Source organism: Ruditapes philippinarum, unplaced genomic scaffold (genome assembly GCF_026571515.1).
Source record: "Ruditapes philippinarum isolate M1 unplaced genomic scaffold, ASM2657151v2 ctg14434_1_1_1_1, whole genome shotgun sequence".
Classification (NCBI taxonomy): Eukaryota; Metazoa; Mollusca; class Bivalvia; order Venerida; family Veneridae; genus Ruditapes; species Ruditapes philippinarum.
In genome coordinates this window covers 19,137-36,216 of record NW_026862535.1, presented here as the reverse complement: position 1 = coordinate 36,216, position 17,080 = coordinate 19,137, and the positions used below count along the sequence as shown (strand labels likewise).

At 32.8% G+C, this 17,080-nt stretch overlaps 1 protein-coding gene across 1 annotated transcript; it reads left to right on the top strand.

Annotated features, from left to right (window-relative positions):
• Positions 1–2,976: 2,976 nt before the first annotated feature.
• On the top strand, positions 2,977–14,991 carry LOC132719392 (uncharacterized). Its single transcript, XM_060703152.1, has 6 exons — positions 2,977–3,289; positions 6,576–6,628; positions 8,054–8,182; positions 11,762–11,836; positions 12,829–12,967; positions 14,839–14,991. Exons 1-6 carry the CDS (start codon positions 3,179–3,181, stop codon positions 14,989–14,991), a joined length of 660 nt encoding a protein of 219 aa, XP_060559135.1. The 5' UTR covers positions 2,977–3,178.
• The last annotated feature ends 2,089 nt before the right edge of the window (positions 14,992–17,080 follow it).

The following is a 17,080-nucleotide window of genomic DNA, read 5'->3' as shown; positions in this document are numbered from 1 at the left end:
GGTTATTTGCATTCAACTGCAACACAACACCAAACCTGCCGCTGCCGCACAAAACCTAACTTCGTTTTTTTGCCTTCAACTGCCACAGAACACCAATCCTGCAGCTGCCACACAACACCTAACTTCGGGGTTTTGCCTTCAAAATACCACACAACAAATACGGAACCTTTCACTACCATACAAAGCCTAACCCAGTTCGGTTATTTGCCCTTCAAACTGCCAAAACAACACCCTACATCGGTTATAAGCCTTCAACTGCCACACAACACCAAACCTGCCGCTGCGGCACAAAACCTAACTTCGTTTTTTTTGCCTTCAACTGCCACAGAACACCAAACCTGCAGCTGCCACACAACATATTACATCGGTTATTTGCCTTCAACTGCCACACAACACCAAACCTTCAGCTACCATACAATACCTAACATCGGTTATTTGCTTTCAACTGCCACACAACACCAAACCTTCAGCTGCCATACAACACCTAGCATCGGTTATTTGCCTTCAACTGCCACACAACACCAAACCTTCAGCTGCCATACAACACAAACCTTCAACTGCCATACAACACAAACCTTCAACTGCCACACAACACAAACCTTCAGCTGCCATACAACAGCTAGCATCGATTATTTGCCTTCAACTGCCACACAACACAAACCTTCAACTGCCATACAACACCAAATTTGCATCTGCCACACAACACCTAACGTCGGTTTTTTGCCTTCAACTGCCACACAACACCAAACCTTCAGCTGCCATACAACACCTAGCATCGGTTATTTGCCTTCAACTTTGCAATTTTTCATTTTGCTGCTGTTTTGTTTAATTTCTATATTTTATTGTGAAAATTAATCAATAGTTCTAGTAACCAACGGAAAATATGAACATCGATCATAATATGAGCCGCGTCACGACAAAACCAACATAATTGGTTTGCGACCAGCATGGATCCAGACCAGCCTGCGCATCCGCGCAGTCTGATCAGGATCCATGCTGTTCGCTATCAGTTTCTCTACTTGTAATAGAGTTGGTAAGCGAACAGCATGGATCCTGATCAGACTGCACGGATGCGCAGGCTGGTCTGGATCCATGCTGGTCGCAAACCCATTATGTTGGTTTTGTCATGACGCGGCTCATATATCGGTAACGTTTAATTCTTAATAGAAATGTGCTATCTTTTTATAATTTAGGTCGTTTTTACGTTGTATAATATTATTTATATTATAAATCATTGGTCAATAATCAATATAATAGCCGCTCTTTTGTAAAATATTGCTAATTCAACTGATATTGGCAATAGTATAAAATCACTATCAAAATTTAAAAAAATGTCCATGCACACGACGGACGATACGACTTAATGGGGTGTCCCTTAATTATTTCCAATTTTAACTTGAATTGCGCATGTTGCCTTTTAAAGCAGAATTAAGCGCATTTTTTCTTTTCATTTATTTGTAGTTTTGTGTTCTGTACATGTATAAACACTTTATTCTCATGGCGGTCAGCAAAATTAAGTTAATTCCCACGAAAACTCTTCCCATATATATATATTCTTTTTCAAATTCGTATGCAAACCATATTTTGTAAATCAGTATTTGAAAGTTAATGTTTGGTCTCATTTTAAGAACTTAGATGCATGAATTGTAAATTTGAATGTGATTACTCTATTACGGCTCGATGGGTTTGAATACAAAAATTTGATACCTTGCATTTTGAGCAATATCATAACATAGAACCTGAACAGCATGTTTTGAAAAGGAAAGCCTGTAGAGTTGTATGCATATTTAAGCTTTATAAAGATGACAACTGAATGAAGAGATATGAAAGAGTTCATATTTAACGTTTCTGTTAAAGCAGCCTGCCACCATGTAATTACTGACGCAAATTTAGTCATCATTATATAGCCTATGTACTATCTTCGTTATCCAAAGAAAACGAAGACTTGCAAAGCCTGATCCCGTAGGGTGAGGTGATAAAAACGTCCGAGGGTTTCTGAAGGCCCCGTGTTATCAAAGATTTAAGGATCAGGATATAGATCAGGATGAAATTTAAAATCTCTAATATTCTCATTGTTTATTCCCATAGATTAAATATCGAATATTAATTTGATAAAACTAGACAATAGCTTGTCTGTGAAATGTTAGAATAAATTTATTAACCGTTATTTTGCAAGATACGGGCATTTTACAATTGATCCAAATATTGATCCTGATTCTAAAATTGATCCATACTTTGATCCGATTTTTTTGTATTTGTTTTGTTATTTGTTGATTTTATCCCAAAATAGTTTGGTTTGTTTGCAAATCAGCAATTTTTAACATTTTGTATATTAACCATTTAATTCTTAGACTAGCAAAACACGATTAATTTTAGTAGCAAAAAACAATGAAAATGAAATAAGGATCACTTGATCCTGATCCTGATCTTTTTTTAGTGAACATGGGGCCAGATGTCAATACACGAAGAAAGGTGCTTTACCATTTTTCTTACATTAAAGTATACGTATTATTCGGTATTTTCGCGGGTCATTTTCCGTTTATCATACAAAGAAACCATTTTGTCAATATATTTTGATAATGTAACTACCGGGGCCATTATTGTAGTAAGCTGATTTTACATGGCGCCCTGAGTCACGCGTTAAAAAAAACGCGAAAGCAACAACGCTTGCTCGCGTTATTTTATTCGTTAATGCATGTTTTCTTCAGCGATTATACATGTATATACCTGCATGTGAAGTTTTTATGCAAGAATCTAGTTATCAAATTACTGAAAAGTGCACAAATACATTGGGACGCTAGCTTGAAAATTAATTATTCATAGACATAATCTGTAACGATTCAAAATGTTCAAAAACTATTCTTCCTCCATTGTAAACAGGGTGAATAACATTGTGAAATGATCATATTAAAACTGATTTAGTATAAAGCAAGCAGCGTTACTTTAATAAATGTGAATATTCATAAATTTCTTTAATTCTTCATATGTATACATTTAATAAAGTTTTATTTACACATGCGCAGGCATGTAGCTTAAAAACTGGTTTTACGGTCAATTGGACATCGCGATCACTGTTAAGCTTAAAAAAGTTTATTTTTTTAACTGTAATGATTTATAAACTTTTTGAAAGCGAATATTGATAACTTGTGTCTATTATTTATGATAACAATTATTAAAAATGAGTAAGCTAAGATTATTTCCAATATTTGGCTTAGTTACTTGTGTTTTTGTGGTTATTTTGTTCACTCACTTTAAAGTTGGAATACAAGGATATGTTTCAAAGTTTCAGGTACGTGTGTGCATTTTATATTTTGATATGTTGATTTTTTAAAGCTTTTGTTTTTTTCCTTTAAGCAAATATTAAAATATTAAAGGGACTTTACTGAGAGTATTTCGACATGACAGGACTGGAACTATTTTTCTTGAGATAAGTCTTCCATTTTCTGTTGATGCAAAAAAAAAAAACAAAAAAAAAACCTCGGAGGTTTTTTTTTATAGATATAAACAGAGAATGTAAAACAAGTGGAAAATCAGGTAATACAATCACGAGCTATAACCAAAACAATAAAAAATAATACAAACACGAGATATAGACATGATTTATGTAAACACGAGAGTAACTAACACGAGATATAAAATTGTTAATATACACATATTAACAGGATGCTACAAATACCAGTGATATAAACTCGAGATAAAAACACGATATTATAAACACGAGATATAAACGCGATTTGTGTGTATAATCGAGAGATATAATCACAAAAAATAAACACGTAATATATAAACATAAAAACATAAAACGAGACATAAAAAGGATGTACATGTATTAACAGAAAATGTTTATAAACATAATATATATACATATATTGAAAACATTTTAGTTGTCAACTATGGTTGTATTATTTTGAATTTGTTATAGGCATTGTTATTTATGTGGTTTTTCTTCCTTATGGTATTTTAGATTTTTTTAACAGTACGGTACAATGCAGCACAGTACAGTACAGTACAGTACATCGCAGTACAGTAGAGTACAGTACAGTACAAGGCAGCGCACTGCAGTGCAGTACAGTACAGCGCAGTGCAGTAGAGTACAGTACAGTACAGGGCAGCAAATTGCAGTACAGTGCAGTACAGCGCAGGGCAGGGCAGTACAGTACAGTACAGTACAGCGCAGGGCAGTACAGTACAGTAGAGTACAGTACAGTACAATGCAGCACAGTGTAGTACAGTACAGTGCAATACAGTACAGCCCAGTACAGTACAGCGCAGTACAGTACAGTACAATACAGTACAGTGTGGTACAGTGCAGTACAGTACCGTTTAGTGCAGTGCAGTACATCACAGCGCAGTACAGTACAGTACAGTACAAGGCATTACATCACAGCGCAGTGCAGTACGGTACAGCATAGCACAGTGCAGTGCAGTGTAGTGCAGTGATTTATAGTGTTGTACAGTACAGTGCAGTTTTAATATACAATAAATAATGCATACAAAACTCGTATCATACAGATCAATACGCAATAAACAATGTATAAGTAGATTTATTGGATGTAGATACATATGTATAGGAACTAAGGAGCTACTGTATACTCACCCGTATACCCCGGGTTTATGGACCACAATTATTTAGAATTATTAGATATGTTACAACTAATACAAACCAGTGTGTAATGTTGCAAATTCGGCATTTTAACCCAAAACACGAGGAAATAAACATAAAGGATAGATATCAACCTCGATTCCCTAAAGGTTGCTTCAAATAGCCTTATGTTCATGTTAACGTAATAATGTCCACGAAATAATGTCAAAGGGAAGTTCATTTGTTTCAAATAGTCAAACAAGTATTTCATAGAAAATCTTTTGTAATCAACAACGAAACTCTTACAAAAATATTGTGAACATAAATATAAAGTTTAGCTGTTAAAAACCGTAGAAAAAGCCAATTAAATTCCTATTCAATCAAAAAAGTTAAAGGATTGCAATACTTGAGCGACTTACAGTATATAAATAACACATAGGTTTGTGGGTAACAGTAAAAATATCATCCCGAGGAAAATACTGTTACCCGAGGCGTAGCCGAGGGTAACAGTATTTTTACGAGGGATGATATTTTTACTGTTACTCACAAACCCATGTGTTATTTATTTTATTACCCCGAACAAAAATATTGTGTTAATCTGAAATTGTCAACTAAATCTAACTGTAACAAAAATAAACCAAGAGTAACAATAACTAAACTGTCCTTACCTTTTGAGTTTTAAGTGTACTTGAGGCCTACTTGAGAAGTTTTCTTTTTCTTTTATTCTTTAAGCAAGTGATGATATCTACAAATCATAAACATACAATAAGCTAGGTTTTATTTAGAAAACAAAACACTAACCCATTTACACGGTTATGATCTGTGAAATCTGATCCTTCTGTTTCCAGAATATTCTTAGCATGGTTTTTGACAAAATAACGATGATATCCTATGTCTGCCCACCATATCTGTAACGTTTCACTGATTGAAATTGTTAAATAATCCTTTGTTGCATGCTTAAATCGTCTGCATGTTCCAGTTTGACACATAATTATTTACATTGCAATTACTTCCGTTGTAAACGGATGTTCACTTTTTGACTATTCAACAAAAGATATTTTATACGCGAAAAGCACACCAGGGTGCGAACAACTAAATTTTATGAGTGTCATAGTTACTCCAGAGAAGAAGTTGGCGCACCAGCTGACCAAGCTCTAGAATGATGTCAAATATGGCGCACAAGCTGGCCTAGCTCTAGAATGGTGTCAAAAATGACGTGCAACTGGCCTAGCTCTAGAATGGAGTCAAATATAGCACACAAGCTGACCTATCTCTAGAATGGTGTCAAATATGGCGCGCAAGCTGGCCTAGCTCTATAATCGTGTAAAAAATGAAGTGCAACTGGCCTAGCTCTAGAATGGTGTCAAATATAGCACACAAACTGGACGAGCTCTAGAATAGTGTCAAATACAGCACACAAGCTGACCTATCTCTAGAATGGTGTCAAATATCGCGCTCTAGAATGGTGTCAAATATAGCACACAAGCTGGACGAGCTCTAGAATGGTGTCAAATATGGCGGGCCAGTTGGCCTAGCGCTTGAATGGTGTCAAATATGGCACACAAGCTGTTAGCTCTAGAATCGTGTCAAATATGGCGGGCAACATGGCCTGGTTCTACAATGGTGTCAAATATAAATCACCGTTCCAGCATGATAAAAAGTAATTGTTGTTTTATATACAGTCGATTCCACTTATAACGAACTCGCTTATAACAAATTATCGTTAATAGCGAACTAAATCTGACATCCCCGGCCGATTCCTTCTTTATTTTATATTAAATCACATCGCTTAATACGTACTCGCTTATAACAAATTCTCGGCTATAACGAACCATTTTTCAAGCCATTTTTTTGCATATGCGTTTTGAAGTCCAATTTAAACCAAAAGTGATTTTAAAAAGTTTTTCATAAGATAATAATACTCGTTTACATTTGTAATCATAATGCTACAAAACAAGAATGATCTTTAAATACTTTTTTTTTCTATTTATAGCAGGAGAAGGTCGACAAAGCAGCACCTAAAACTATTTATAGAGATTATTTGAGGTTAGTTTTTTATATAATATTCTTATTTGTTTTGTATTTGATTTATTCTGTACTTTTGTCAAGTTTTTAAATCTTGACTTATTCTATAGAAAAAAAATACTCACTTTATCTCAGTACTTTTGTCTTTTATGAGATTTGGTTCGCAATATCAAATATTCACAATGGCGTATCATTTTGCGGGTCATTAATCATTCTAGAATTATAAACTAAGTAATTGACAAAAAAAGATGACATAAAAAAAGAAATGATAATAGTTAAAAAATAAACAATCATGTGCTCTAATCACATTGTCATTGTTGAAGAGAGTAAGAAGAGTAAAAACGTATTAAACTACCAATATTAAAAAGATTTTATCTACCTACATAGAACTGATAGAATTGTAAGATGGTTTAATGATAATTATCCTAAGTATGGGGGCAGGGGACCTAAAAATGAAAAATTTTGTATTTCAGTGTGACCAGAAACACAATTCCAAATATTTCAAAATCTGTTTCACAGGCAGATAACCAGTTGCACAGCATTATTCAATGATATATGACATACATTGAAGAAAATAATAGTTTGCATGCATTGCTCCTTCAAAAAATGACTGACAGCAATTTATATTTACCCCCACCCAGCCAAAATCACACCAAAAATATACCAATATGGGCAATCTTCATGAAGGTGCAGCATACTCCAGAATCCGCCCGATTCCTTTAAAAATATCAGTAACACGCAGTGCAAGCTATGGCATTTTCAGAAATGACAAATAAAGTGTCTGTCATACGCTTAGATTTTTCACAAAATTTATCTGAAATTTCTTACTTGTTTGGCGCCAACTGTCAAAGCTTGATTTTTAACTTTTTCACCTCCATTCGGAGAGTCAGAAATACATACAAAGCTACCAAAATGCTTAGTTTCGGGTAAAAACCCAAAAATATATCTCATTTCCTACACACAAACAAGAAAGAATTACAATGACAAGGAATATCAGAAGTTATCAGTACCTTCAAAACACCATGTCTGAGTTATTAAAAAATTTGACCGGGGCCATTATTCGAATATGTCCCCTGCCCCCTTAATGACACATATGAGTGATGACCCACAAAATGGCGTCAATGACATGTGTAGTCTGGATTACCTGCCCCTGTTACTACGTTATCGCAGAATAGTAGGCATGGAAACAGACTAGGACATATGATGCATTTTATATAACAACCATCTTTATTTCAAACATTATAAACCGTATACCATTTTGTTTAAACTTTGAAAGACCGAAACCGGTAGATCCTAGAATAAACCAATTACAAACAATCCTGATGTTTGATGTGTATTCTCTCCTTCCCTTGATTTATTTGAAAATAAATGTGCAGATTTTTGAAAATACATGTGCAGATATGTTATATGAAAATATGTGTGAAGATAAGAAAAATATATGTGCAGATATGTGAAAAGAATTGATTCGAGATGCCGTAAAAAACAACGATTCGGAGGAGCCGATGATTCCGGCTATGACGTTTGTATTGATAGTGTTTACAGACCTCACAAGCCGTGTTTACTCTATTCATTTGGGTTAGTATCAATAGATAATTCTTTGAGAAGCTGTGTTTATTCTATTAATTTGGGTAAGAATCAATAATTATTTGAGATGTCGCGTTTACTCTATTCATTTAATTAGTAAGTATCAAAAAAAAAAGAATTCTTTGAGATGTCGCGTTTACTCTATTCATTTGAGTTAGTATCAATGAGGAAATCTTTGAGAAGTCGCGTTTACTCTATTCATTTGACTTTGTATCAATAAGGAAATCGTTGAGAAGTCGCGTTTACTCTATTCATTTGTGTTAGTAGTAATAAAGAATTCTTTGAGAAGCCGTGTTTACTCTATTCATTTGGGTTAGTATTAAAAAGGAATTCGTTGAAAAGCCGTGTTTACTCTATTCATTTGGGTAAGTATCAATAAGGAAATCTTTGAGAAGTCGCGTTTACTCTATTCATTTGAGTAAGTATCAACAAGGAAATCTTTGAGAAGTGGCGTTTACTCTATTCATTTGAGTAAGTACCAATAGATAATTCTTTGAGAAGTCGCGTTTACTATATTCATTTGAGTTAGTATCAATAGATAATTCTTTGAGAAGTCGCGTTTACTCTCTTCATCTGAGTTAGTATCAATAGATAATTCTTTGAGAAGTCGCGTTTACTCTATTCATTTGGGTAAGTATCAATAGATAATTCTATGAGAAGCCGTGTTTACTATATTCATTTGGGCAAGTATCAATAAATAATTCTTTGAGAAGCCGTGTTTACTATATTCATTTGGGCAAGTATCAATAAATAATTCTTTGAGAAGCCGTGTTTACTATATTCATTTGGGCAAGTATCAATAAATAATTCTTTGAGAAGCCGTGTTTACTATATTCATTTAAGTTAGTATCAAAAAAGAATTCTTTGAGAAGTCGCGTTTACTCTATTCATTTGAGTTAGTATCAATAGATAATTCTTTGAGAAGTCGCGTTTACTCTATACATTTGAATAAGTATCAATAGATAATTCTTTGAGAAGTCGCGTTTCCTCTATTAATTTGAGTTCGTATCAATAGATAATTCTTTGAGAAGTCGAGTTTACTCTATTCATTTGGGTTAGAATCAATAAGGAAATCTTTGAGAAGTCGCGTTTACTCTATTCATTTGGGTTAGAATTTATAAGGAATTCATTGAGAAGCTGTGTTTACTCTATTCATTTGGGTTAGTGTCAATAAGGAATTCTTTGAGAAACTGTGTTCATTCTTTTCTTTTGGGTTAGTATTTATTAAGAATTCTTTGTAAAGCCGTGTTTACTCTATTCGTTTGGGTTAGTATCAATAAGGAAATCTTTGAGAAGTCGCGTTTACTCTATTCATTTGGGTTAGTATCAATAAGGAAATCTTTGAGAAGTCGCGTTTTCTCTATTCATTTGAGTTAGTATCAATAAGGAAATCTTTGAGAAGTCGCGTTTACTCTATTCATTTGAGTTAGTATCAATAAATAATTGTTTGAGAAGCCGTGTTTATTCTATTCATTTGAGTAAGTATCAATAAGGAAATCTTTGAGAAGTCGCGTTTACTATATTCATTTGAGTTAGTATCAATAAGGAAATCTTTGAGAAGTCGCGTTTACTCTATTCATTTGAGTTAGTATCAATAAGGAAATCTTTGAGATGTCGCGTTTACTCTATTCATTTGAGTTAGTATCAATAAGGAAATTTTTGAGAAGTCGCATTTACTCTATTCATTTGAGCTAGTATCAATAAAGAAATCTTTGAGAAGTCGCGATTACTCTATTCACTTGGGTAAGTATTAATAAAGAATTCTTTGAGAAGTCGCGTTTACTCTATTCATTTAAGTAGTTAGTATCAAAAAAAAGAAATTCTTTGAGATATCGCGTTTACTCTATTCATTTGAGTTAGTATCAATAAGGAAATCTTTGAGAAGTCGCGTTAACTCTATTCATTTGAGTTAGTATCAATAAGTAAATCTTTGAGAAATTGCGTTTACTCTATTCATTTAGGTTAGTATTTATAAAGAATTCTTTGAGAAGCCGTGTTTATTCTATTCATTTGGGCTAGTATCAATAAGGAAATATTTGAGAAGTCGCGTTTACTCAATTCATTTGGGTAAGTATCAATAAATAATTCTTTGATAAGTCGTGTTTACTCTATTCATTTGAGTAAGATTCAATGAATAATTCTTTGAGAAGCCGTGTTTATTCTATTCATTTGAGTTAGTATAAAAAAATAATTCTTTGAGATGTCGCGTTTACTCTATTCATTCGGGTTAGTATTAATAAGGAGTTCTTTGAGAAGCCGTGTTTATTCTATTCATTTGGGTTAGTATCAATTAGGAGATATTTAAGAAGTCGCGTTAACTCTATTCATTTGGGTAAGTATCAATAAATAATTCTTAAATAAGTCTTGTTTACTCTATTCATTTGGGTAAGTATCAATAAATAATTCTTTTTCTTTGAGAAGTCGTGTTTATTCTATTCATTTGAGTTAGTATAAAAAAGAATTCTTTGAGAAGCTGCGTTTACTCTATTCATTTTGGTAAGTATCAATAAATAATTTTTTGAGAAGCTGTGTTTACTCTATTCGTTTGGGTCAGTATCAAACAGGAATTCTTTGAGAAACCGTGTTTATTCTTTTCTATTGGTTTAGTATTTATTAAGAATTATTTGTAAAGCCGTGTTTACTCTATTCGTTTGGATTAGTATCAATAAGGAAATCTTTGAGAAGTCGCGTTTACTCTATTCATTTTAGTTAGTATAAAAAACATTCTTTGAGAAGTCGCGTTTACTCTTTTCATTTTCGTTAGTATTAATGGGAAATTCTTTGAGAAGCCGTGTTTTGTCTATTCATTTGGGTTAGTATCAATTAAGAATTCATTTCGATAAAAACATTTTGCAAGTCTTGATATCATGAAGCCAAGAAAGAATGAAAGAAAAACTTTTAATTTACGATTCTAAGTAACGTTAAAAAAACTATCAGTTTTGAAAGTTGAAATACAAATATTTATTGTCATACAAATCTGCGAAACAATTTTTTGTCAATTCAATTTAGGTCCCTTATAAATAGAGATGTTCTGGCCACATTATATAAAATAAATGAAATGCGAACAAAATCCATTAACATACTTAGTTTGAAAAATGTCGAATGGAATAACTTAATTTGATTAAACTTTTTAAACACAATAAAGTTTAGTAAGAATATTTTCTCAATAGCGCGACTAAACTCTGTATCTAACTAGACAATCTATATTTTTAATATTAATTTTTATTATAATAGATCTTAAACACCTAACTTTCTCTATTTTTAATGGCTTTGTCCCGCGTTGCTTTAAATTAGAAACGTTCAAATCAAGTTTTATGGATTTTATTATCAAATTAAAACACTGAGATGATTTGTCAGACTGTATAGATGTGCACGTTGGATTGTCTCTTTGCTTGCAGCAAAGACTATTTACATCATGTACATGCATTTCCGGCAGGATAATGTTAAAGATGTTATGATCTAAAAAATGTTTATGATGTCATTCTTTGTGTCATTTAATAATTATTGTTATTTGTAAATTGATTATGTCTTTTTGACCATTCGAGTGATGTCCGATTATGTACTTTCTAGATCGAAGTTTGTTTTTGGATTCGAAAATGACATCATTAAAAATTTCGGATGTGAAACTCACACCTTTGACCCAAGGTAAGCATTAAATCAATAATTTATTACTGATTCAGATAAAGATATAATAAGCCAACATTTTTCTTATAAATTTTAACTTTAATTTAGTCAACAATATATATATTAATAAGCAGAAGTCATGTAGTTGGGCGATATTTCATATTCATTTTAACTCTAGGCTTGTTTTACACGAGTGAAAAAATGAGGTCAGTCGATTCTTAAAAATGATTACTATATCAAGGGAAAATGTTTTTATTTGTTCAAGCTTATAGTAAATTGAATTTTATATTTTATTTTAATTCGCGTTTTTTTTTCGGACGTTTTTTATTTGTCTTTTTAATAGTTGGAAAAAAACCCTTGAACTATTTATTGCAACCTTGTCCCAAAAAGGGTTTTTTTACTTTAAAAACAACCCGGCTGAAATCCTTTTGTGACAGCGGGTAAAATGTCCAAAAACTTTTGGGTTTTGTAATTTTTTTGGGTATTAATTGTTTTTTTTTCACTTTAAAGTTTTTAAAACAAAAAGTCCCAACCAAAGCAAGGCTGGGGGGTTCGTACGGGATGTTTGGAAAAAAACTTCTCAATTTTATATAAACGATTTAAACCCAACCCAAAATTGGCAATTTCAGGGAATGTTGTTGTTAAATGCCACAGAGGGTACCCAAAAACCCTCCCTATTTCAAAATACCTGTACATTTAAATTTTTGGGAGATTTAAACGGGCCGTTTTAAAACACATCTGCGGATGTTTCTAAATTCAAAAATGTTGAATTCTATTCAAGCTGGTGCTAGAGGGTCTGGGCGGTAAGATGCACTTTCCAGTACCGTCCATGAACAGGCTCAATCAAACCGAGCGAGCAACATGTTTAATTTTGTCAGGCTTTCTTTAGGGATTCTGTTTTTCTTTATCTTACCTTAATCGTTTCTGAAAAAAAAATCTCCAGAAAGTAGACTCTTATATCCACTGTGAGTGAACACAATGCATGTTGTCAGTCGAATTTATATGCATTTAAGTCAACCAATAGGTGATCATCATATCCCGGAGGGAATCAACTTTCATCTGATCGGATTATCTGATGCAGACTATAAGAATTACCTTGGCTGGCCAATGAGTTCTCTGTCATCATTGAGAAGAAAATTGAACCATACTTCTGTACGTTCTTGTTTTGTATATTAAAGCCGCGCCATGACAAAACCAACATAATGGGTTTGCGACCAGAATAGATCCAGACTAGCCTGCGCATCCGCGCAGTCTGATCAGGATCCATGCTGTTCGCTATCAGTTTCTCTACTTGTTATAGGGTTTGTAAACGAACAGCATGGATCCTGACCAGACTGCGCGGATGCGCAGGCTGGTCTTGATCCATGCTGGTCGCAAACGCAGTACGTTGGTTTTGTCATGGCGCGGCTCATTTGATTTAAAGCAGCACGCCCCAAGATTCATGTTAATTTTTTATGAAACTTTTTGAAATGAATTTAAAAGTAAAATATTGTGAGGTAAACAAATAAAATAATTAATATATTGCAATCGGCACTTACAATCCAAGAAAATTACTAAAAAGTAGTCAACATGTGCAAAACCAGCCCTTACTGTTTTTTTGCAACGCAGTAGAAATATGGTAATAAAATACTGCAAAACCTGTCTTAAACCGCACACAACAAGTACAATTTAATTTGGATCTTGAATGTTTTTACTTTTCTTATAATTTTAGTACATTTTTCTTAACATTGATTTTCTTGAAATATTTTGGCTCATCTGGAGGTGTGCAGTTTGAAATGTTGAAAGCGGCACGCCTACACCTTACAATATAAATCTTACTTCTCCCCCATCCGCCTCGAAAATAACGGTTTATTTTTCTATAAATCATGTTTATTTTTATGAAAAACATTATATATATATTCTAAAAGATTACAAATATTTAAACTCCAGGTAAAAATATATATGTACCGAGGAGAATATTACCAAAATTAATATTTTAATCGCCAAAATATTTACTCGGTTTTGTTAGAGAAAATATTTTGGTATATGTTTACATAATCTATGTAATTTTTATTAAAAAATAGTGCCAATGGCTAGCTTAGATAACTTAAAATGTACACTTTTAAACATCTAAATGGTTTTTAACGTCTTCGAAAATGAACCACAAACGATGAGGCGTGCTGCTTAAATATTTTTTCTATTATATAAATTATTGCATATCGATGCAAAATGACATGGTTTTTGTTACAATTTTAAATCTTTAGTTTGTTTGTTATTTTTCTCAAACACCATAAATCAAAATATCAATTAACTATAAGAGCCGCGTCATGACAAAACCAACATAATGGGTTTGCGACCAGCATGGATCCAGACCAACCTGAGCATCCGCGCAGTCTGATCAGGATCCATGCTGTTCGCTTACAAACTCTATTACAAATAGAGAAACTGATAGCGAACAACATGGATCCTGATCAGACTGCGCAGATGCGCAGGCTGGGCTGGATCCATGCTGGTCGCAAACGCATTACGTTGGTTTTGTCATGACGCGGCTCAATTATTTGTTTGAATAAATTAATGAAACAAATATTTACAAATGTCTAGTTATTGCCTAAATTTTATGTAATAGACTACATGTAATTAAATATTTCATATCAACATTTAAATTTAAACGGATATATATCATATCTAACTATTCTTAATAAACTTTGGTATAAACATCATTTTATTAGTGAGTTTGTTAGATTATAGCTGAATTTATGAAAATAATTTATGATGTTTTGTTATCAAAATGAAAACATTTTTAATTAAATCAATTTTTTATCATTATTATTGAGGAAGGGGACAAAATTTAAGTAATAACACAAACATTATTCATTACGTTTAAGTCGTTTTAAACATTAAAACATTATTCTGTTTTTTACGTGCTACAAACTCATAATTACATTTTATAAATTTCATATTTAAATGGGTTAATCTGGTTAACAAAATAAACCATATTTTAACTTCACTAGCTCACATGAAATATGATTTCATTTTTATTTTAGAAGTATATAGATTTACTAAAACTGGACATAGAAGGATATGAGTGGCAAGCCATTCCTCAGATACTTTCAACAGTGCCTGTCCAATATATAAAGAAAATACTTATTGAAAAAATTTTGGGTAGGAAAAGGGGGGATGGTGATGACGGCTATTAAACATTTAAAATAAAAATTTTTGGGGGAGTTTGGGGAAATTTTTACTCACATTTAAATTTTAAAACAGTTTATAAGGTTTTCAGATTTTCAGCTTTTTTTGAAAATCCGAGGTAAAAAGATAAGATCTTTTTGTCATGATTCCCCGGAAATGAAATGTCTGTTGTTCCATGATAAATTTTAATATTGATTTTAATGTTGTTGATTTATGGCATAAAGATTTGTGATACTTAAAATAAAGCTACAGGAAGTAAAATTAGTTTGTGATATATATTTCTGGGAACAGTCTTGGTCGGGTGATTATTTTGCTGACTTCAAGCTACTTGGTCCTCACAGCTACTTATTCCAATCGTTTGTAATTTGATTAAACTTTCCAGATTTAAAGATGACCCTATAGTCTGAAAAGTGGCATTTTTTCTCACAGAAAATTGAAGCGATACATAATGAAAAAATATTGACAATTTGCTCACAAAGCATTTGAGCCTTGCCATGACAAAACCAACATAATGCGTTTGCAACCAGCATGGATCCAGACCAGCTTGGCATCCACGCAGTCTGATCAGGATCCGTGCTGTTCGCTTAAAATCGTCTTACAAGTAAAAAAAAACTGATAGGGAACAACCTGGATCCTGATCAGACAGCGCGAATGCGCAGGTAGATCTGGATCCATTCTGGTCACAAAAGCATTATGCTGGTTTGTCATGACGCGGCTCATTTATTAATACCATTCGTGTGCTCGTATGCTTTTAATATTCATCATAAAAACCACTCTTGAAACAGTTCATGTGTTACTATTTATTTCACAAAGTCTATCAATTTATCTGACGTTTCAAGAATTAATACTTCTTTATTAAAGTCCTTGCTGTTTTTTTTTGTATTTACAAATCGCATATCATCTTTTCTGTTATACACTAAGTCAATCGAAACGTTTCAGACTGAGATTTCCATAATGCAACAATTAGTTTTATTATATAATCTTTAAAAAGCTTTGAAATGCCTTTCCCTGATTGGCTAACAAGCACTTTTTTGTAAAAATATAACAGGTCAATATCAGAGTAAATTCACTGTTTTTTCCCCTAAAAATAGATTTTCAGAGTATATTCACCGGTTTTTCTTCTAAAAATAGATTTTCTTGAAATCCCCGAAAGACGCGAGATAAGACGTGACGTCACGCAAAGTCGTTAGTGTCAAATTAGTCTATTTTAGTTACCGTCTTCACTTTTGTAAGAACATTACGAATTAGTGTGCCAATGCTCTCATTTAAACATATTATGATCAAGTACCGTATGTCATGCTCGCTATTAGCGTGAATAAGGTTACCTTTGGATTTTGCAGTTTTGATTTCGAAAATTCGGTGATCAATATTAAATTATAAAGATTGAGTTATCAAAAGTATAGAGAATGGTCAAGCTTCGCGAATTTGTAGACTGACCTGCCCATATACTGGTGGCAAAACACAATCACAGTTGTTTTCAGAAATTTAAGGAGTAAACTTTTTGTTTGTAGCAATAATGTTTGTTTTTTATCATTAAAATGATTTTTATATACTAGTTACGCTTACTCAGTATTACGCAGTAGAATTATTGAATAAAATAACAGTTTATATTAGTTTTTCCCTAAAAAATAACCCAATTTTGCCTAGTTACAATTTAAAAAAAAATTGAATAAATTATTCCCTTAATGTCAAAGTTACCGGCCTTGGCGATCCGAAATTTAATAAGACTTATATAGAAAATATAGTTTTAAAAACTACCTCTAGGAAACCACAATATCTAAAGTTTAAATATTTGGCATATAGGATCACCTTGTGGTCTTCTACAGAAGTCATAGTAATATTATCCCGTTGAAAATGTTCTCATATTCCCTTCGGGTGACCCTAGAGAAGATAAGCTCTTGGCATATGATTATTCCTGCGGTTGACAGTTGGTTGAGCCGACCGATTTACAACATCAAAAAAACACACAAAAAAAAACAAACAAAAAACAACCCAAACAAACAAAAAAACCCAAACAAACAAAAAAAAAAAATACAACAACAACAGCAACAACAAAAAACAAAGACAAAAAAGAACGACGAAAACCTAGCACATATG